This window comes from Lepidochelys kempii, chromosome 16, assembly GCF_965140285.1.
Source record: "Lepidochelys kempii isolate rLepKem1 chromosome 16, rLepKem1.hap1, whole genome shotgun sequence".
In the NCBI taxonomy this organism is placed as follows: Eukaryota; Metazoa; Chordata; order Testudines; family Cheloniidae; genus Lepidochelys; species Lepidochelys kempii.
Window position 1 is genome coordinate 18,103,782 of NC_136395.1, and position 22,848 is coordinate 18,126,629.

Sequence of the window (22,848 nt, forward strand, 5' to 3'; positions counted from 1 at the left end):
TTTGGGGCCAGACCCTCAACTGCAGTAAATCAGCAAAGCTTCATGAGCGCTACACGGTCGTACGCTGGGTGAGGAGCTGTCCCTTTAAGACGCTAGCCATAGAAATGATCTGGGCTTTTATATTTAGAAAAGCAAATATGCTCGTTTAACCTCTGAACTGAAGCTGCTCCTCTTTCAGAGCGGCTGCCAAGGTGCAGCAGACGGGTTCCCGGCAGGTTCGATGGTGGGAAAGGCTGCTGCCGATCAAAGCTCGGCCAGGCCGGCAGTAATTAGTCCTAGTTTTCTTCAAGTGAACCCACTTCCTCCTGCCAGCATGGTAAATTCTGACGGAGGCTGGCGCCGGTGCAGAGAGCCGGGTGGCGAGAGCCAGCATACGGGAAAGGAGCATGCAAGGGCTGGGTGGGGAAAACACTTCCAGGGGCATTAGCTGGAAGCGTGGCCTTTGGGTAATTCTAAGTTGTTGGCAGCAGAAAGACACCTAGGCCCAGCCCTCTCTGGGGTTGGCATAACAGGGAGGGAGGCAGGCAGGCAGGCAGCAGCTGCTGCAGTCAGCTTTGCTCCGCAGAGCCATTTCTCTTTCACGTAAGCAGTGCTCCCTGCCAGGAGCTGCTCTGGGCACGCGAGATGCTCCCAGCGCTGAGAGCCCCAGGGAAATGACCTCAGCTGGGCAGGGGGGTGCGATTGGAGGTGGATGGAGACCCAGACGCAGGATGTACAGAGTGATGAGTTCCTTTTATTAAGGAGTTTTTGGAAGTCCACATGAACAGCATTTGACACCAATCACACACGCGCTAGACTTCATTGTACTGCTAAACAACACAACCCGTCCACTAGCTCAGACCTGAACATACAGCCTTGTGGCCCCAGCTCCGCCACGGCCCCCGGGTGCAACGGGCTGGCTGTGTGAAGTCCAGCTCAGGAAACTGCTTTGTCCCCCCAACTTCCAGAACCTCGAAGGGCAGGCACGGGTGTGGCACCTGCCTAGACACCCATCCTTGTCCTCTGGCTACCCAGGCTGGTGAAATTAAGCCAGCACCCTGCAGCATGGAAAACTGCTGCACCAGCCCTGCTTGATTCTGTATGGGCCAGGAGCCAAAGGCAGCAATCCAACAAGTGTTGGTTAAAGGGGCTCCCATCTAACCTGAGCCCCTGTCCCAGCTGGCCTTTTACCAGCCCTTTGGTCAGCGTGCCATATGCTGCTCCAGACCAGCTGGCGGCCTGGGTCTTCCTACGCTGCAGGTTTGGAGGCTGCAGGGTTGGGGGCCAGACCCTCAGGAAGCTCCTTGGAGGGATATTGTATGCACTGCAGTGCCGCCTTCTCCCAGCACCTGGTGTCTGGCTGCATTTGTCCTGCCCTTCCCAGACCTCACCCCCTTCTTGCTTCTCTCCAGGGGAGGTGTCATCGTAGACAGGTTTTAGTCTAATGCCAGGCTGCAGATTGATCTGTGCACTCTTAGAGCTAATCCCTGGAAATCCTGGGGCCTCTGATTGTATTAAATACCTCTCATGCAATTCAAAACAAACTCATTAAGGAGTCCTGGGTGACCAGGGCCAGTTACACAAAGTGCCCAGTGACTGAATGAGCACACAACTTTCACCTTCCCCGACCCCCAGGAACAATGGCCCCGGGAGGAAACACAGGAAGCCAACGCACGTCTTTTCCCCACTGAGCAAAGTTCCTTGAGTGCTACCATGTTCCCAGGCTGGCGGCTGGCTGGGCAGTCTGGGTCTGTAGTCAGGCGTTCCCATCCGTCCCAAAGGCAAATGCTATAAAAACTATTTACAGTTTGTTCCAGTGAAATAAAAAACAAACCAACTGAGAAACATTCACAGGTTTCCCCTCCACTAGGACAGCTGCTTCTCTAGCTCTGCTCCCGGCAATGCTTGACCTCCCCTCTCCAGCAGGTAGCTTAGGTCAAGGTGGAAATGTAGATAACCCTTAGGTAGGTAGCATAGGTCTTTCCTTGTGCAGTAAAAGCAGACATCAGGTCTGAACTGATGTCATGTTGTTTAATTAATCTAACCCAATCAGTGTGCAGCTCTGTACAGCAAGTGTATCGCTAGGCTTGGAAGGATTAGTTTGTGTATCTGTAAATGTTGCAGTAAATGTCAATTTCACTGTACCCACACAAAGGGAGGAGAAACTATTTCCATTGGTGATCACTGAAATTTACAGATACACAAAGTAGAACTTATTAGAGCTGAAGGATCTTTGTGTATTTTGATGTGTGATGTTGACAGCTTGTGTTTTAATGGTGGTTAAGTTTTAACTTTTTGAATCTCAACATCTGTCATTCAATAATTGTTTAACCCTTCCCTCCACAAAATTTCCCATAGCTGTGGACATTTAGATGGATAATCTAAAACAGAGCTTAAAAATAAACCTTGATATTAGCTGTCAATGTTCTAAAGAAATGAAGATGGAGTTCTGCCAGGCCTATGTCCAGTGCAGTTTGGGTGGAAGGAAAAGACATATTTTAAAGCTGGTGGGTTTCACAGTAACAGAGGTGCTACTGAACTGAGGCAGGCCTCAGATGTTCAGGATGGAAACTTGGACCCCATCAGAGGGAAAACCACAATAATCCCAAATGTATAATGCACCCTGCCTCGCCAACACACACCACTCAAGAAAATCCCCTCACTGTGAAAAAACTTTCCCCAAATGCTCCCTGTTAGTTCACATACAGATTTACAGAGAATTTTTTTTAATGCGTAGAGAAGTATAAATCTCTAATCCACCACCACTGCCTGAAACACACTTAATCACTCTGCCTCAGTTCCTCATCTGTACAATGGGCATACATTGAGCTTTCCTTCCTCTCACCCGCTGTCTGTCTGGTCTAGACTGTGAGCTCGTCAGGGCAGAGACGCTCTGTGTCTGCACAGGGCCTGGTACAGTGGCCTCAATCTACTGCAATAGACAAAGTGAACAGTAACTTAGTGAATTTCATTATCCTTTCAATTATGTTCCTTTCCTCCTGCTCCCCCCACTCCCAGCAGAGTGCTCTGATCCTGGGTGGTGTATTCTTTGAATCCTTTTGTCCAGCAACTGATCAGAGTAATTTGCAGAGGGGTTGGGTGAGGAGGGTCTATGGGCATTTTCTCTCCAGGACTATTTAAAAAAAAATACAGCCCCTGTGGCTGGCACCTGGTGTCTTTCAAAGGCCAAAAGCAACCCTCTGCCCTTCTGAAATCTCCCTCTACCCTGAGGATGGGGGAGAACGCAGCCCCAGCAGAGGTAACGAAATGCCCCATGCTTTAGTAACCCTAAGAAGAACTCTGATTTGGATGCCTGCTTTACAGCCCCCATCCCCCTTTAAATCCAGCTGTTTTCTTGCCTACGGGAGTGTCCTACAAAGAAGAGTCAGCTTCCCTTGGGATAGCCTTCTTAGGCAGCGCCAGAGCCCACACCTGGTTCTGTTTAAATCCGTCAGATCGCTGCTCAGGTAGCTGCTCGCCCCTGGCAGAAAACATTCAAAAGAACACAGTCATGAAATGTCAGTGCCAGAGAATCAGCCTGGCCCGTAACGTGGTGGGAGGGAAACGCAAAGGCATGAGAAGTCAGAACGAGCAAAGCACAAAACTTCTTCGCACTGCTCTCTTGTAAATGGTGCTGCCAAGTGCCACCAGCAGGGGGAGTTGGCACCACTGAGTTGCAGGGATGATGTCTCCAGAGTGATGCCCCACAAACTGGAAGGCTTTGAGCATTTTTGTGTGGTTTGGCATTAAACAAAATCCAAACGAGTTCCTGATTGAGACACCTGTCTCTAGCATGCTCAGGTCTGGCACTAAGAGGATGGGGGAGGGGCTTCCTTCTCATGCACCATTTAACCCTTTCACACCACAGCGTTCAGCAGCACGCCCTACCATTAGAGATTCCAGTACAGACAGAATATGGCCCAATTGTCTCCCGTGTCCTGCAGAGCAGATGGGGATGGAGCTCTCCTGTGCTGGCAGGGCTCTGCTCCATCCTCAGCATCTCAGGCAGGAGCAGGAGCGTTCCCATTTTCCCCTCACCTCTCTTTCATTGTAAGTGGCTGGACGTCTACCTGCACCATGGCTTCTGCAGAGTGCTGCCGACAAAGCAAAGCCCTGAACGCTGGGGATTGGGCCCGGAGAAACCTGGGCAAGGATTCTGCTGCTGACCATCTGGCTTGACTCTGAACAGCTTGGGCTATGAAGTGCCTCCTTGACAAGGGAGCAGGAGGACTGGCTGTGACTTACGCATTCCACACAATGGCTCCTCTCAATCCTCTTGGCTCGTCCCTGTTCTCCGTGACGTCCCAGAGAACAAGAATTCTTGGAGCCCCTCTGTCACCAGCTGTCTGGTCTGATCACCGTGAAGCACCGGCCGCTGGGATGGGGCTGCGACGCGGTTAGCCACGCCTCACAGATATTACACCTGGCTCAGGGTTTGGGCGGGGGGAGGTTTTAAAACCTTCATGGGATTTGAAGAAATGAAAGGCTTGAATATCTGCAGGTGTATAAGCCAGAGCAAGGTTTGTGTGGGCTGGAAATGAAGGCCAGCTCCCCATCCTCTGCACCTAGAGAACAGGGGCAGGGATCCCCCCATGGAGAACCAGCGGTTCTTCCCTGCAGCCAGCCTCTGACGGAGCTGGGGGAAGATCACGGCTACCGTACAGCTAAGGTCACATTTCCACAAAGGGGGTCTGGGTTTGCCCTCTTCCGAGTGGGTTTGGTCAGCAAAAAGACTCCATGAAACGTAACCCCTAAGCGTTGCCTGGGAGTGACAGCTGGCTTCCCGCTTGCAGCCCTCCCACCTCCAACGCTGCAGTCGTGAGCTTTGCCCCACCGCCTTGGCCAACCATCCCTTCTGAGGGGTCCAGCCAATACTCTCTGGGTGTCTGAGCCCAAGGGCTGGGTGGTGCGCAGTGGCAAGCGCACCCACGTGGGATGTAGCGATACAGCGAGCCCGATGGGGCCAGGAGAGCTGGCGGACTGTTTGGGGTCACCTCCTTCTCAGTTCCAAGATTGAATTACTGTCTCCACCCCCGCCCCCGCCCCCGGCCTGGAATTGCAGACTGCGGGAGGGTTAGTTGTTGCTGGGCCTGGGAACGTCACTGGGACAGAGGCTGCAGCTGCTGAGCGTCAGCAGAAACTGGATTTGGGATGCGGGGCCATTTTGAATGGGAGGAGGAATTGCTCATCAGTCCAGAGGCACACCCAGGCTAAACCGCGGCAGAAAGCTAGGCCAGGTGCCGTATCCCCCCCGCCCCGGATAGATACAACCCTACTCCCTGATGAAGACTTGACGCCCCATCACCAGTGGAGCCTTGGAGCCAGAAAGCGAGTGGCTGGTGGGGAGGAGGCAGCTCCAGTGAACCCAGGGTGGGTACAAAGAATCTGCGCTGCCCCCTTTCTGCGGTCTTTGTGTGCCATTTGCTGAGCCCCTGGGGCTGCAGTTTATACATGCCACCCTTACGGCGTCAGCTGGGGCCCCTGCCAGCCCAGCTCTCTTGTTCTGTGCTGGGAGCCCAGCTCAGTGCAGGGAATCAACACGGCGGGCGGACGGGGTGGGGTGGGGGGGGTCTTCTAACGGCCCAGCTGGTATTGCGTGCAGGGGCTGGGAGTGGGGCCTCCTGGGTTCTGTCCCCGCACCAGCTCTCCAACGCCTGTCCCCATGGCTTGCCCTTCTCAGTGCCTGCTGTACCCCCTTGGCAAAACCCACCAAGAACTACAGGCCAGCCGCTGCCTCCAGGGACTGTCACTAACGGCTCAGTCGCCTCGCGACGGGTCGAGTCTCTCCACGCCCTGCTGGGGCTTTCCCAAGGGATCTTCACGGGCCGCCTCGCTGGAGCTGCCCTGTAATGACAAGCCAAGGCCCAGCAGGTCCAGGCGGCTCCCCACTGTGGCACACACCTGAGCCCAGGGTGCTGCTGGCTTGTTGGAAGGGGGGAGGCAAAACACAGGGGGGCCGACTCCACCGCCGGGGGGGTGCACGTCCTTGGAGGTGCTCGGAGCAAGGAGGCAACAGCGACCGCCTCTCCCCTTGGACGCACCCTCAGAGGAAGAGCCACCCCTCCCCTGGTAGGGGGCTCCCACTGGGCCCCCTGTCCCGCTGCTGACAGCGCGGCCCAGAGCGGTGCATTATCAGAGGGGCTTTTCACCCTGGCTGCCCCCGACTCACGGACAAGACGACACCGAGCTGTGGGGGAGGGGGAGAGGGAGGAAAAGGGGGCAGGGGAGGGGTCGTGCCGTTGGGCTAATTCTCCTCTCTGACAGGCCGGGCCTTCATCTCGGTGAATTTGAGGGAGTACTGCCAGCCGGTCCAGGAGGACCACTCGATGCCGTCGGCGTAGGAGCTGTGGTGGCCCTTGAGGTACTGCCCGTTGAGGTTGGAGGTGTGGCAGTTACGGTACCACCAGGCCCCACGGTAGAAGGCGGCACAGTTGTTCTCCGAATGGTCGTTGTCCAGGTCTTTGGTGGTGAACTTCATGCCGTTGTGCTTCAGGAAGGAGTCCCCTGCCGGGCGAGGGGAGAGCGGCCATCAGCAAAGCCCCTGCCCATCGCTGCTCGGCCCCGCTCCCGCCCCGGCCCTGCTTTTCAGCCTCCCGCATTCCCTAGACTCAGCCTCAAGCCAGCTTCCCTTGTTGAACGGATACGTGCGGGAGCGGGCACAGGGATGGATTCCAGCTTGGATTCCTCAGCTTGGCCTCAGCTTGGATTCCAGCTTGGATTCCAGCTGCCTGGCTAGAGCCCCAGGCAAAGCCGCAGTTTGCACCAGTGCAGTGAGCGGCTCTGGTGCAAACAGCGGCTTGGAGCGGCTTTGCCTCTCTGCCCTCTGGGTCTGCCCTGGTGACGGAGGCCTTGGAGGTCAGGGACTCGAGAGAGTGAGAGAGGCTGAGCAGAGCCAGGAGCAACAAGCTGTGCAAACTCCCCTTATTGCTACAGTCCTGCAAAGGCAATTCTGGTCCCACCAGTTGCTCCCCCTGCTAGTCCACTTTTAGGCTCCCAAATGCTTTGCTGATGTACCTCACTCCTGACCCCACTGCCCGCCATCCCAGGCCTCCCTAGGGCTGGTGTGAGCTTGTTTTCCTCCCTGTAGCAATATGGAATGAATGGCAAAGGTTGGGGCTCATCGAAGGCAAAAGGCTGTGGGGCTCAACGCAGCGACAGCAGGGAACGAGGCCTTATCTCCCCTTCCCACCTCGTTCTCCCCGAGCAACGTGCTCTGGGCGGGGTGGGGACCGGGGAGCGACCCGTGAGCAGCACAGACCGACCTGCTGTTCCGGAATAGTCTGCGATGGTGACCGGGTAGCCGTCCTCCTCCGGGTCCACGGAGAACAGGCCCACGCCGAAGGTGCCGTACTGGGCGAAGGCCGTGCCGTTGTCGAAGTCCTCCAGGTCGATGCGCAGCTCGTAGCTGGCCTGCGTGGTCAGGGCATGGAGCCGCGCCAGCCCTGTGGTGGTAAAGCAGGAGTCAGTCGTGGGCACTGGCAGCAGGCTCACCACGGACCTGTGAGTAATGAATGCTGGGCAGACAGCAGAATGCTTCGGCCATCACCCCGCCCTGGGTGACCCTCCTGAAAGGGGAGATGGGGAGGAGAACTGAGGGACAGAGGGAGCAAACATGAGGCTCCCCCAAACAGGCCGCTCCTCATCTCCAGAGATGGGGCGGGGGGGGGGGGCGTCCTTCGTCCAGCTGAGTTCAACCTGTCAGGTTAACAATCCACTGCAGCTAAAGCACCCCCCCCAGTCCCTACAGGGGTGGTGAAGGACGGGGCTTTTTCTGCATGTCAGTCCTGGCTTGGGGAGCAGATCCTCTCTCCCGGACACGCCAGCACATGCGGGGAGCTCTGCAGTCCGTTTGCTCATCTACTAATGAAGAGGGTATTTAATGAAATGTCTCAGGAGCCATCAGTGGTAATAAGTGACACTTCCCAAGGTGAGTCTGGGTCTCTTTCAATTCTCTCCCTTCCCCTCTGCCTGTTTTCCAGGATTCGAGGCCATGCTCACCTTGTGGAGCAGAGTGCATGCTGTGGTGGCTCTAGAAGCACCTGGTGAGTTCCACCTACGGCCTGGGGTGGGGAGAGGGGCCCTCCACACTGCAGCTCCTGGCTTCAGCTGCTGAGCTGGGGCTTGTCCTGGTGGAAGCGCTCAGCATGCATTGCAGCAGGGGGCTGTGCCCGCAGGACTGGGGGAGGCAGGCACTCCTAAGGGGTTGCCCTGACATCTCACTGAGCAATCATCCTTTGGAGATTTCACTCCTAGGAGTCGGGGGAGGAGGGGAAGGGTCTTTAAAGACAACCCGGAGCTGCCTGTTAGCAGGAGCTGGTTTTAAAGTATCACACGGTTGCAATTGTATTGAGAGACTTAACATCTTCCTGTCAGCCAGTGGCGACTCTGCCTCCCCACCTCCTCCCCACCCATAGCCTCGCTCTGCTGTTCAGAAAAGGAGGCCAGGTGCCTCCTTTCCACAGCTCAAGTGTGGCCCTTGGCTTGTTTGCTACTGATTCCCTCCCCTCTGAACCTCCTCTCCTGAACCAGCAGTCCAGCCCCAGCCCTTCACTGGTCAGCTGCTATTAGCCCCCGAGACAGCCAGACACACACACACAGAGCAAGCCCCTTTAACAGGCCCGCACACACTTGAATTAGTAGCTCCTCTCCTGCCGGCATGGCTGGCACAGGGTTCCTGCATGGGGGAGCCCTCAGATAGCGCCCCTGGCCCTAACCAGATTCAGAAGCGCACACACGCACACACACATCCCTGGAGGGTCCTGGGCCCCACTGCGTTTGCATCAGGATACCAACCATGCCTGGGTGTCCATGCGGCAGGGATGGCTAGTAAGGGGCTGGGCTGGGCTGAGCGTGCTGGTTGCTGAGCAGCTCGCCTCACCCTTTGTGAAGTTTTTGGCGTCCGTTTCCTCAGCCTCAGGGAGGGCCAAAGAGCCCCGGAGGCCTCTGCTCGGCTCGTCTGCTTCCCCCTGCGCTCCTGTGGTTGCAGCATCCCCGCCTGGCAGTGCAGCGGGCGCAGGGAGTGAGATCCCTGCAATGCCACCTGAGCCCCGGGCCCCCTGCCTGCCGGCCGCGAGCTCCCTTGGGAATACCAGCACCTCAGCACAGAGCAGAGGGCCAGGTCGTTTGACAGGGGCTCTTGTAGGACGTAGGGGGTGGTACGGCCTGCAGGGGTTGGCTTTTCTTGTCTCCGCTGGGCCATAACCTAGAGTCTCTGGGCAATACCCCCAAGGGGCCAAACTCTGCCCCTCCCCGAGGTAATGCTGTGACTTTGATAGTTACCCCAGGGATGGATTTGGCCCTGAGTTTTTTAGGCCGGCTTTCTGTGTTAGAGTTGGACCCGCTTGACTGCGTACCAGGCCCTGTTCTGCTAATGGGGATTCTCCTGTCGCTCAAGAGGCTTCAGGAGTAGGAGGCTCTGCTGAGTGGATTAGTCACAGCCACACGCGGGCACAAGGTATTTAGCCACCTCACACAGCATCCTATTGTCTCCAGCTCCCCCCTACCCACCCCGCCTTCATATCTGCAGAAAGGGGAGTGGGCTGCTATTAGCCACAATACACCCTCTCCTGCTGTCTCCAGATTGGGCCCCAGCCCTGCCCCAGGTCCCCGCTGTTGCCAGGAGGAACGGTGCATTTTCCCCTTCCTCCAGTGCTCTCTAGCACTGTGGATCCCAGTGGGTCCAACCCACATGTGCAACCTCCATTCCCCTCCCCAGTTGCTGGTTTGATACATCAAAGGACTTTTCTGTTCTTCTCCCTAGATAAAATACCATGGACGAGAAAAGCAAGCCCCCCCCTTCCCCCCAACATGCCAAGGAGAATTTAAAAGGACCCTGGGCCGATGGTTTTGCTAGCCTGTGCAGTGGGCTGGAGTGGCGTACCTAGCCAGTGCTCTCCAGTCAGCTTCCCGAATCCATCCCGGTATGCTTCCCATCCGCGGAAGAAATTCACCGAGCCGTCCTCCCGCCGCTGGAAAACCTGGGGAAACAAAAGGCACAGCCAGCGCCGGATTTAGGGGCAGGGGGCACCAGGCTTGGGGTGCTGTTGGGTATTCAAAAGTGTAACAAATGGAAAGGAGGGTGCCAAAGACACTCTCCAGTTGGGGCGCCATTTGGTCTAGGGCCAGCTCTGGGCACAGCAGCTAGGAAGTGAGAGTTCGGAGCTCGTCCCCACTGCCAGCAGTTCCCATGAGGAGCCAGGCATCCTGCTGCCTTTTCCATGGCGTGGCTCTCTGCAGAGCTGTCTCGCTCCAGGAGCCCTTTATCAGACTTGGGCGCAAATCAAACCCTGTACACTCGCTAATTACATTGGAACTATGGCGTGTAAGGGGACGTGCCATGTCATTGTCGCCCATCTCCTAGGGATGGGAGAATCTGCTCAGAGCAAAGAATTCACTTGTTGTCTTGCCCAGAACGCCAACTTTCATTGGTGTCTGAAACCCCCTGGGTTAACGTCAATAAAAACGGGTCCTTCTGCTTGTACAATGATGCCACCCAGGGGAGGACACAGAAGCATCAGTTTGCAAAACAACAGCCAGTGCCCATGACTGAGTGAGTGCATGATCAGTGGCTGGGTTGGGGGGTGGGATAGCTCAGTGGTTTTTGAGCATTAGCCTGCTAAACCCAGGGTTGTGAGTTCAATCCTTGAGGGGGCCATTTAGGGGTCTGGGGCAAAAATAAGGGACGGTACTTGGTATGGTCCTGCTTTGAGCAGGGGGTTGGACTAGAGGACCTCCAGAGGTCCCTTCCAACCCTGATATTCTATGATCACAGGAGACCCAGCCAAGATCCGGGTCCCCTGTGCTCAATGCTGTACCCTCACAGAGTAAGAGACTGACCCTGCCCCAAAAAACTTACATGCTAAGTAGATGTGACAGCCAAAGGCGGAGGGAAGGGCAAATGTCGTTATTCTCATATTACAGGTGGGGAACTGGGGCACCGAGAGATCAAGCGAGTTGCCCAAGGTCACATAGCAAGTCTGTGGCACAGCGGGGAATTGAAACCATGTCTCCTGAGCGTCAAGAGCCCTAGCCCTGAACTACTTGCTGGTCAGGTAAATCCTGCAGAGCTGCTTTATTTTACTCCCATAAATGGATCCAGAGTTAAGTGATCGGGGAAATCCAACTGTTAAGCATTCATCACCAACAGGATCTCTGCTCTGTGTTTGGTAGCTGCCTAGTGATCAGGATGTAACTCCTGGAGCCGGGGTAAAGTATTGATTTCCAAGGACACTCACCCAGGAATTGTGCCCTGCTGTGTGTGTACCAAGCTGGATTTATTTGTAACTATCCACCAGACAATGCAGATGAACGATTCTCAAGTCTGTGGGTTTTTCCTCTCTAGCTAGCTACTTACGTCTCCTCCCTGTAATATCTGAATGCATGGGCTTATCAGTTTTCAGACACATTCAGTCTATCTAAGATCCTTATAGGGTTCCTGTTACCATAGTCTCTGAGCCTCTCACAAGCTCTAATATATTTATCTCCACAACCCCTCTATGAGATGCAAAAGTGCTATTATCCCTGTTATATGGGTGGGGAAACTGAGGCACAGAGCAACTATTGACAGGAAGTCTGTGGCAGAGCAGGGAATGGAACCTGGGTCTCCTAAGGGCCAGGCTAAAGCCCTAACCACTGATCCATCCTTCCTCTTTCTGAATGAGCTGCAGCCATGCAGTGACTCCCCTTCTTTGCATGTGAATGTGGGGATCTGGCTGAGGAGCAGCCGTTCCCCCAGCCTCCCGGCAGGCAAAGACCCATCTCCATGAACATTTGTCAGTGAGAAGGGGCACGCTGACCATGGTATGGCCAAAGTGATGCTCCCCAGCAATGCTTTGGTGCTGAGAATTAGCAAAAGAAGCAACCCAAACCACCAGCAGCTCCCCCGAAGCTCACTCTCTCAGAGCTGGGGCTGTGAGCTGGGGTGGACTCTCCTGATACGGCCCCCTCAGAACTGGGGTCAGATGGAGCCAAGATGCCCTTATATAAAAGCTGCTTCCCCCAGCAGCTGGCTTGGGTGCCCGTGATCTTTGGCTGATGAACCTTTGGTCTCTCACATGTTAATATATTGTCCCCTTGTGTTTTTTTCCCTTCTATTTTATCGTTGGACTAAAGCATCAGCTATCGACAGGGATCCAGAAAATGCTGCCTCTTGTCTCACCACTGCATTTAATTAAGCCTCTGGCCCCTGATTAACTCTGTTCAGCTTGGCCAGTTCAGTCTCATAGACTCATAGTTATTAAGGTCAGAAGGGACCATTATGATCATCTAGTCTGACTCCTGCACAATGCAGGCCACAGAATCTCACCCACCCACTCCTGCAATAAACTTCTCACCTATGTCTGAGCTATTGAAGTCCTCAAATCGTGGTTTAAAGATTTCAAGGTGCAGAGAATCCTCCAGCAAGTGAACCGTGCCCCATGCTACAGAGGAAGGCGAAAAACCCCCAGGGCATCTTCCAATCTGCCCTGGAGGAAAATTCCTTCCTGACCCCAAATATGGTGATCAGCCGAACCCTGAGCATGTGGGCAAGATTCACCAGACAGACACCCAGGAAAGAATTCTCTGGAGTAACTCAGATCCCACCCCATCTAACATCCCATCACAGGCCATTGGGCCTATTTACCATGAATAGTTAATGATCAATTAATTGCCAAAATCATGTTATCCCATCATACCATCTCCTCCATAAACTTATCGAGTTTAATCTTGAAGCCAGATAGGTCTTTTGCCCCCACTGCTTCCCTTGGAAGGCTGTTCCAGAACTTCACTCCTCTGATGGTTAGAAACCTTTGTCTAATTTCAAGTCTAAACTTCCCGATGGCCAGTTTATATCCATTTGTTCTTGTGTCCACATTGGTACTGAGCTTAAATAATTCGTCTCCCTCTCTGGTATTTATCCCTCTGATATATTTATAGATAGCAATCACATCTCCTCTCAACCTTCTTTTGGTTAGGCTAAACAAGCCAAGCTCCTTGAGTGTCCTGTCGTAAGACAAGTTTTCCATTCCTCGGATCATCCTAGTAGCCCTTCTCTGTACCTGTTCCAGTTTGAATTCATCCTTCTTAAACATGGGAGACCAGATCTGCACACAGTATTCCAGGTGAGGGCTCACCAGTGCCTTGTATAACGGTGCTAACACCTCCTTATCCCTACTGGAAATACCTCGCCTGATGCATCCCAAGACCACATTAGCTTTTTTCACAGCCATATCACATTGGCGGCTCATAGTCATCCTATGATCAACCAATACTCCGAGGTCCTTCTCTTCCTCCGTTACTTCTAATTGAGGCGCCCCCAGCTTATAACTAAAATTCTTATTAATCCCTAAATGCATGACCTTACACTTCTCACTATTAAATTTCATCCTATTACTATTACTCCAGTTTACAAGGTCATCCAGATCCTCCTGTATGATATCCCGGTCCTTCTCTAAATTGGCAATACCTCCCAGCTTTGTATCATCCGCAATCTTTATTGGCACACTCCCACTTTTTGTGCCGAGATCAGTAATAAATAAGATTGGTCCCCAAAGCGATCCCTGAGGAACTCCACTGGTAACCTCCCTCCAGCCTGACAGTTCACCTTTCAGTAGGACCCGCTGTAGTCTCCCCTTTAACCAATTCCTTATCCACCTTTCAATTTTCATATTGATCCCCATCTTTTCCAATTTAACTAATAATTCCCCGTGTGGCACCGTATCAAATGCCTTACTGAAATCTAGGTAAATTAGATCCACTGCGTTTCCTTTGTCTAAAAAATTTGTTACTTTCTCAAAGTCTGTCTGGAGGAGAACAAAAGGAGGCCTGACTTCCAAAAGTGCTGAGTGCCCACAACATCAGCTGAGGTCACTGGGAGGCGTGGGCTCTCAGCACTTCTGGAAATCTGGCCTAGATGCAGTGAGGTCTGGAGGTTAAAGCACAGGTCTGTGTTCACTTCCTGGGTGATCTCGGGCAAGTCAGTGAAACTCTGTGTATTCCATTTCTCTATTGGTGTGTCAAGGTGTGAAGTGCAGGAATGGAGCAGGGAGGGACAAAGGGGGTTTCAAGTCACCTATCCACTCCCACAGCCTGGGGATGGCATGGTCCCATGATATTAGTTAGAGCAGCCCCGGGGTTGCTCTAACTTAGGCTTTGCTTCATGTGACTCCCTGTAGCAGTGCACTCTGGCAGGGCCTCCCCCTCCCACCCCAAGGCCAGTACTGTCCAGTAGTCAGACACCAGTGAGCCAAACCCCTTTGTGCAGGGGGTGTTCCCATCAGTATGGCATAAAGAGGCCTTGGCACAATGGTGAGTTGGCCCCTACTCTCTAAATACATCACGGGGATAATGCCAGGGAGGGGAGGAGTTATTTAAGTTAAGTGCCAAGGTGGACACGAACAAATGGATATAATCTGGCCATCAACAAGTTTAGGCTTGAAATTAGGCAAAGGTTTCGAACCATCAGAGGAGTGAAGTTCTGGAACCGCCTGGGGGCAAAAAAACTAACTGGCTTCAAGACTGAGCGTGATAAGTTTATGGAGGGGGTAGTATAATTAGACTGCGTACAATGGCATGTAGCCAATCTGCGACTGCTAGTGGCAAATATCTCCGACGGCTGGTGATGGGACACTAGCTGGGGAGGGCTCTGAGTTATTACAGAGAATTTTTTCCTGGTGTCTGGCTGGTGAGTCTTGCCCACATGCTTAGGGTCTAACTGATCACTATATTTGGGGTCGGGAAGGAATTTTCCCTTGGGTCAGATTGGAAGAGACGCTGGGGGGTTTTCGCCTTCCTCTGCAGCAAGGGACATGGGTCACTTGTAGGTTTAAACTAGTGTAAATGGTGGATTCTCTGTAACTTGAAGTTTAAACCATGATTTGAGGACTTCAGTAACTCAGCCAGAGGTTAGGGGTCTGTTACAGGAGTGGGTGGGTAAAGTTCTGTGGCCTGCGATGTGCATGGGGGTCAGACTAGCTAATCACGATGGCCCCTCTGGCCCTAAAGTCTATGAGTTTAGAGCTTCCACATCTGTTGAACGGGGATGTAGCTGCCCTTCTCAATGGGGTGGGTTGAGATGCGAGATCAGATTGTACCCTTGCATGCCCTGGTGTAAATCCAGAGTCCCTCCGGATGGCCATCGGGGTCACTTGGCAGGGAGTCTGGCCCTCGGATGAAGGGTGCCCCAGCAGTGCCTGCTGATTGGGTTAATGCTGGGCATTTCTGCCATTAGCTGCACACCCAGCTCCTGTGCACTCCCTCAGGGCTCACCCTGAGCAGATGGGTAACTTCAGCCAGCTGATCTGGCCATGTTTCTGGCAGCATTGATACAGCACCACTGGTGTGCATCACCCCCTGCACAGGCTTCTCCAGCAAGACCCTGCAAGCAAGCATTTGGCAGAGGTCTGCTGTCCCGACTTAAGGGTAGCGTATGGCAGACGTGGGGGTGGGGGTGCTGCATGGAAGAGGTGGCCAGCGCTCCCTCTGATCCATGCTGTACTTACCTTCTAGAATTAGAGCCTTAATTTTTATCCTTGCACTGAGCACTTGAGAAGCTGCAGTTAAGCCCTTTTAAAAGGGCTTTCGTTGGACTCAGCTGACGGGAGGAGGCTGCTTGGCTGGAAAGGGGCCCAAAGCTGATTTCCAGGAGGGATGTTGGCTCCGATTGGCTGCCATGATCCTGTGCGCAGAGGGAGGGAGTAGGGCAGGGGCAGAGGCAGCCATGAGGCTCCCCTTTAAGCTGCTTTGACCTTAACTTGTAACTAGGCCAGTTGTCTGTGCGCTGCTCAGGGCAGCGAGGGGCCCATCTTCACCAGCTCAGGGCCCCAGGAGGGCTTGGCGATTAGAGAGATGCTCTGGCAGCTTAGCGACATGCAGAGTTCTCTCAAGAAACACCGCGGTGGGTATCAACACACCTTCCTGATCCTCCGGAGTCCTGAGCAGGGTTCATCGCCATGGTGGGGACAGCTGGTGCTGGGAACTAGTGGCCAGAGCAAGGGGCTAGAAGCAGGAACTCCTAGGTTCTACTGTGGATCAGAGCAGGAGTCGCTGCTAGTTGGGGCAGGGGACTGGGGAGAGTTTCTAATGGTTGGAGTAGGGGAAAGGGAATCCTGCTTCGGCCATTGGCCGTGCCCCCACTCAGTGCCTCGGTTTCCCCCCCACTTTGAGATCCTTACATGACACAGGCTACTTGAGTGCAGAGTATTAGTCCATGGCCCTGCTTGTGGTTGGGTCCATGCTGGTCTCTGCTGTGAGAGCACAGATCACAGCGAGCCTTCTCGGGTGAGGTGTTGTCTGTGGGGGTGTGCGGGCCATGGGGTGGGGCACAGAGCGAGGAGAGGAACAGCATCTGGCTGGCTGATGTACCCAGAACTGAGGGTTCCTGTGTCTGAATTCAGGGGCTGAGATGTCCGCTCCTAGCCTAGTGAGGAGAGGGTTCGGCTGCCCTGCAGCTGAAGCCAGAGCAGGGGGCTGAGGAGAGTGGTGGAAATCTAGCCAGGGGAGAGGGGAGATAGCAGGCTGAGGCATGTGGGAGAGATGGGGCAGGTGTGGGGGAATGCTGTTGCTCTAGGTCTCTCCAGCCTGAGGCAGGCAGGCAGGCAGCAAACAAGCCAAGGGGGGTGGGGGAGCATAGTATTTGCTGTAGCTTCAGCAGCTCCATCGCTGCTCTTCTCCAGCTCATAAAATATGGATCTCCCCCTCTTAAGCAAAAAGGATTTGTTCCCCTTCCCATTAAAGTCAGAGCTGAAATATTTATCTTTCCTGCTTACCGTCACCCTCTCTGCCTGGAGTCACTCGCCTTTCGATTGTCACTGTAGAGTTACTGGTGCGCAAAGCACCATCCCTGGGGGCTGTAGCGGGGCCCGGGCAAAGGACAGTGAGATAAATAAATCACCATGCCCCAAACCATTGGCAGCACAGCAATGCCCAGCATCCCTGGGTGTGGGGACTCCCTCTCCATCCAAACCGGGTCCCCTTCCTCATCGCTTGAGTCAGGGGTGGGGCTGATTAGTTTTGGTCCGTGCCCAGCGCTCTCCGGGTCAGGCGGGTGGAGTGACAGTGTGCTAGAAATGGATTTGACGGAGTCCCAGACCACACACTGCCATTCTGGGCCCTTCCCCCGTGCACCGTGTGGCCAAGTCTCTGACACCAGCCTGCCTTGTTTGCTTTGGGATACAGAGCAGTCCCGAGCTGCAGGCTCTCCTCTGAAGCCCTTGCCCTAAAGGAGCCCTGGTGCTCACAGAGAATTTGCAAAGGCTTCCAACACAGGAAGTAAGTAGCAGCCCGGTTTTCTGAAGGCCTGCTTGGATACCCTCCTTAGTCATACGATTGTTACTCCACTAAATGACACGAGGTGTTAATCAAAGGTGTGGAGGGATGTCACCCGCCCAGGCAGTAGGATTTGGGTCAGCTGGTAACGTACTTCCTGCCAGGAGCCTGGTGCAGTCATTAAATGCAGGTGAGTGCAATGCTACCTTGCAGGGAGTGTGAAAACGATTAAGCCCCACACTCAGATAAGAAATCTCACATTCCAGTTCCAATCTGCACCAGTCAGAGAGGAGAGCTCTGGGCCCGGGACACCCAAAGAGGTTGTATGAGGGAAGGTAACGGCTGATGGGCCATTAAAGAGAGAACAATATGGAGTCCACCTGAATCTGGGATTCATAAATACCTTGCTCCTACTGCAGCCAGGAGAAGTTTGGGCCTCTCCCCTCCAGCAGGTGCCCTTTTAGAATATGTTTTAATCCTCATTATTAACTGTTATTACAGTAGCACCCAGATGCCGCAGCAGAGGTTGGGACCTCACTGTCCTAGGGGATGGACACACCTGGCCTGCAGAGAGTATAACTTAAACAGGGAAGATGAAGGAGAAACTGAGACACCGGGCAGGCACGTGACTTGCTGAAGGTCACCCAGCAGGTCAGTGGCAGAGCCAGGAATAAGAACCCGGGTCTCCTGAATCCCAGTTCAGTGCTGTACCCACTAGGCCACCCTACCAGCATTCACTCCCTTTTCACGCTGTAAATCTGACCCACTGTGCTACAGGTTGCGAGTTATTTGGCCTCCATGCCCTGTACATCTGACCAGACACATGGCAGAAGGCAGCAGGGGAGCCTCTTTCTCCAGTCAGACATCAGGTCAGCACCGGCACCGACTGGGCTGTAGCAGGTAAGGAGCCCAGGGGCCACTGGAAGGCAGTGATAACAGTGTGAAAGCCCCTGGCCTGGACTCATGGGCTGGGATTGGTTTCCCCCTCTAGTCTGGCCTGCTCCCTGCCCTGATGTCCTTGAGATGTGCTGACTAGTATGCCTGGGCTAGGGCCTTGGAGGAATCCAATTTCTTTGCTGGCCTGGTCTTTGTCTCTGAGCCTTGCATGCGACCCCGGGCTTAGCTCAACAGCTCTCCAGTGAAACTGGTTCAGCCACTGCCAGCACGTCCACCCACCCGTATGCAAATATCCCCACATGTCAAAAGGAATAGCTTAAAAAAATCAATCCCAGGCTGCATGACTCCAAGTGATGTGTATGACTTTACTGCAGCCTCCGTGACTCAACACCCCAAGGACCCAACACCTCCACACATTGCCCCCCTGCTTCCAGCTGAGCCTGACACCTCTTTCATCCCTGAGTCACTGATACTAGCAGTGTGCAAAGTTCAGTAACCTTCAATAGCCAAGTAGGGATAGCCCCAGATGGGGAAACTGAGGCACAGAGAGGGGCCATGCCTTGCCCAAGGCCACCCAGCGTGTCAATGGCAGAGCGAACCCCGGAGTCTTGGTTCCCAGTCCCTTGCTCTCACCACAAGACAAAACTTCTTCCCAAGGGGTAGTGAATGCTGGTCTCTTCTCTCCCCACTGGCACAGACCATGGTGGTGGTCAGTGCCAGGGCAGGTCCCGATCCTGCCAGCCATGAGGTTCTAATTGCAGGATTGGGGCCTTCCTGCTCCCACGAGCAGAGCTTGCTCCATCTCAGCCGTTTCCCCGAGAGCAGGGCTGTTCAGGGATTGCTGCCTGGGGCTGTGCCTCCAGTCGCTGCTGGCCCCAGGGCAGGGCCATGTTGTCTCGCTGCTGGCCTGGCCCTTTGAGGTACTTGGCACAGGCACAGAAGCTCTGATGCAGCCTGACACTAAATCATTTTCTTCAGCTCCCTCAACGCTGAGTGTCTAGCTCAGCCCCGGTCCCGCTGACTGGGACGGCCTTGGAGACGGTGTTTGGCTAATCCTCTCATCCCACCTGGTAGGCGGCTGCTCCCCCAGGAGCCAGGGCTGACAGCCGGAGTCTGGGGGCCTCACGCACAGTTCTCCTTAGGGAATCCCCCTCAATCTCTTCACCCCCTTCCCAAGCCTTCTCCCTCCACAGTGGGGAGGCCGAGCAGTTTCCCTTTTCCCACCCAGCGCCCCACCAGGCAGATGCACCAACATCTTGTGTTTAATGGAACAGTCCTGCCTCTGCCACGGACCCTGCCAAACCCTGGCACTGCCTGTCTCTGACTCCCAGCTGACAGGAACGCGGCACTTGGGCAGGGATCCTCAGCAGAGCTCAGCACACAGGGTGCAGGTTGGGTGCCGAACTCTTCTTGAAAATCTGGCTCCCCTGCTTCCCTTTCAGAAGCCCCCGGGATCCACCCCGACCATGTGGTTGGGGGTTATATTACCGGGCAGTGTGGTTCAGTTAATAGATGATGAGTGCAGTGGTCAGGACTCCTGGGTTCTCCTCCTGGCTGTGTGAGGTTGGGTAAGCCTCTTGGCCTGATCCCCATGGGTGCAGAGAACTTGCAGCTCCCCTTGACTTTAAGTGGGGTAGTGTGTTCTCAGCATCTCTGAAAGTCAGGCCTGCCTGCTCCGTGCCTCAGTTTCACCCTCTGTACCAATGGCATGATGGTAGTGGCCCTCCTCTGTGATCTGCACTCAGAGCCAAGGCTGATGGCCACTGTATGGCCTGGGCTCCCCAGAGGAGCCAGGCACTTGCCACGCACACTGCAAACCGCTTTGGTCTCCTCACAGCAGAGCAGCTAAGCTCCTTCCCCTCCCCCACTGCTGAAAGCTCCTTACAGGCATCAGATCCTGGGGGTTTATTTCCTCCAGCACCCAGCTGGGGGGGCATTTCACAGCCCGGTTCCAAGGGGCTGACTCACCAGCCGAGCGTGACCTAAAGGGCGCGGCCCAGACTCGGCCGGTTCTCCCACCAGCCAGGGCGCAGCCCCCACCAGTCCAACCCAAGGCGCTCCCAGCTGCAGCCTGTCTCGGAGACAGATCTCCTGGCCTCAGCATGCCTCTTCTGGGTTGCCTTAAGCTTTCCCTGAGTAATGCGTCATCTTGGGCAGGTGCCACTTCACACCTGGGGAAGCCCTGGCTGTCCTCGCAGGCTGGGTGAGGAGGCACTCGGGGAAGGCCAGGCCAGGATTTTCAGGCCCCTCCAGGGCAGTCTCAGCCTGGGGACTGTGCTGTGGTGTCTCCCCTACTGGCCTCCTTCCTCACCTCACAGCCAGGGGTGAGGGCAGCCTTGCCTCGCCTGACCCCCGGCTGAGTCTCACTGCCCTCCCCTCGTGTGCCCTTTCCAAGGTCCCTCCCTACTGACTCCTGTAGCTGGCCGGCTCCATGTCATTGGCAGCTGCACGCTGTTGGGATTAGGTGGCCTTCGTGTCACACTCCATAAAGACAATAAGTCAGCGGACAGGGTGAGGAGAGTCTTCGGCAGTTAGTGCAGGGCCAGCTGAGCCGTAGGGTGGCCAGGAGCCTGTGTCAGCCAGTAGCGCTGCCTCTAGGGGGCTTGCTTCCCCACACTGGCTCCGAGTGAAATCTTGCCCTGTTTGAGCCAGGCAGGCCACCCGTCCCCCAGTGCCCCCCTATTGACAAACAGTGTGTGGGGGACGGGTGAACCAGGAATCCTTGGCCCTGTCTCTCAGCATGTCTCCAGGGGAAATTTATTGGCATTATACTGGTTCATGTACATAATCTGACCAGTGGAGTGATGCCAGTAAATGTCACTGTGTAGACAAGCCCTTAGTATGTTCAGGTCATGGGTGGGTAGCGTCTGCTCTGGGCAGTGGGGTTGGCCCCCTCAAGGTGATGGGGAATGTACGGCCTGCTTTGGGCAGTGTCACAGGTCCCTCAGGGTGTCAGGGAAGGCAGGGCTAAGTATGGGGGGCTGTGGGACAAAGCTCCTCATCGTGGGGAAAGTGGCGCCATCTCTGGGCCCCTCAGCATGCCAGAGAAAGCTGGACCAGCTCCGGGCAGTGGTGACCCTATGAAGGGCGAGTTTTGAAGGCCAGGCGAGTGGATCTAGGAGTGAGGAGAACGGATGGGTCCTGGGGCCAGGCTTTCTCCGTGCTCCTTTTCCAGAGAAGAGAAAAAAAGCCCAGGAGTGAGTCTCCCACCAGTTCCCATTGGCTGGTCTCTGATCTCAAGTGGTGTCGGGATGGCGCTGAGGCAGATTGGATCTGATGGAGGGAGAGCGGCTGTTAATGTTCAGCCGTCACGGGCTCTTGCAACAGGCATTGTTGCAAATTTCTCCTGATGCTTTATGGAATCGAGGCCTTGGCTCCATCGATCCAAAGGAAAGAGCTACGTCCAATCAGGATTCCTCACTGACCCTTTTGCCTGAGGCTGCCAGCTCTTGACTGCACCTCCCTTTTTCTCCCCCAAGCCTGTCTGCATCCCTTCTCCCCTGGCCACTCTCTGTTCCACACCCAATCACTGCCTACCCCCTCTTCTCCTGCTCGTGCTCTCTCAGAAACCTCTGGAGCCCTAAAAGGGAGGGGGTTCTGGACTCCCCCCCTCCCCCCCGCAAGCTGGCTACGCAAACAGCAAGAGCGCTGAGAGGCGCTTGTTAAGCAAGAACATCCCTTCTGTCTCTCCTCACCTCGGCTTTCCCTCTTCCATCCCTCCTGATCAATCATTTCACCTCACCCTACACTTGCTTTGCCAGCCTCTCCTGCCTCCGGGGTCCCGCCCCGGGAGTGTGCGCCCTGCACCACCCAACCCTTCTCTGTCAGTTGGCACAGTCCTGGCCCTGCCATGCCGGGGGCTGTGGAGAAGGGACTGTTCGAGACTCTTCAGTGTGTCTCAGCTGATCCTACTTTGTGCCCCCCATCAGAGAGTGGCAAAGCACTTTTCAGACAGGCCGGCCCTGCGAGGCACGTGAACTGTCATGGCCACGTTACAGCTGGGTAAACGAGGCACAGAGATGGGAAGGTACTCGCCCACACTCAGCCAGCCCGGCAGAGCTGGGAATGGAACCCAGGAGTCGTGACTCCGTCGCCTGGGCTGGCCACTTAACGCCTAGTGTCCTCCTGCTGCTCTTTGTGTTTATGTGGCTACAGGGCAGAATATAACCCCCAATCTGTGCAATGGCAACAGTGTCCAGCTGCTCCCCCTCTTTCCTGCCCTCCTCCAAGTGCGGCATTGCAGCTGATTACTCACTCTGGATTACACCAGCCCCATCGGAGATCAGGACTCCACTTTGCTAGAGTATATCTACACTGCAATTAAAAACCCGTAGCTAGCCCATGCCAGCTGGCTCAGACTCACGGGGCTCAGGCTAAGAGGCTATTTAATTGCAGTGTACATCAATCTAGGACCTTTTGAGGTGGGAGGGTCCCAGAGCTCGGGCTGCAGCCAGAGTCAGAACATCTACACTACACCACGAGCCTGAATCAGCTGACACAAGCCAGCCATGGGTGTCTAACTGCAGTGTAGACATACCCTAACAGCCAGCCCCTGCCCCGAAGAGCTTGCCTCCTACAAAGATGAGACAGATGCAGGCTGGCAGGAAGGAAATATGGCCCTCCTTTCACTGACAGGGAAGCTAAGGAACAGAGAGATGCAGCGACTTTCCCAAGTCCCAGAAGCAGCCTGGTGCAGAGCTGGGATTTGAACCCAGATCTCATGAGTTG

At 54.8% G+C, this 22,848-nt stretch overlaps 1 protein-coding gene across 1 annotated transcript in view; it reads right to left on the minus strand.

The window, feature by feature from the left end:
- Positions 1 to 723: 723 nt before the first annotated feature.
- The window catches only part of FIBCD1 (fibrinogen C domain containing 1), a 43,803-nt gene continuing 21,678 nt past the window's right edge, over positions 724 to 22,848 (minus strand). The window contains exons 5-7 of the mRNA XM_073314478.2: positions 9,860 to 9,956; positions 7,242 to 7,421; positions 724 to 6,483 (exon numbers count right to left, since the gene is read on the minus strand). Of these exons, the coding sequence (XP_073170579.1) occupies positions 6,224 to 6,483; positions 7,242 to 7,421; positions 9,860 to 9,956 (537 nt within the window). The 3' untranslated portion in view covers positions 724 to 6,223. The remainder of the gene's footprint in view (positions 6,484 to 7,241; positions 7,422 to 9,859; positions 9,957 to 22,848) is intronic.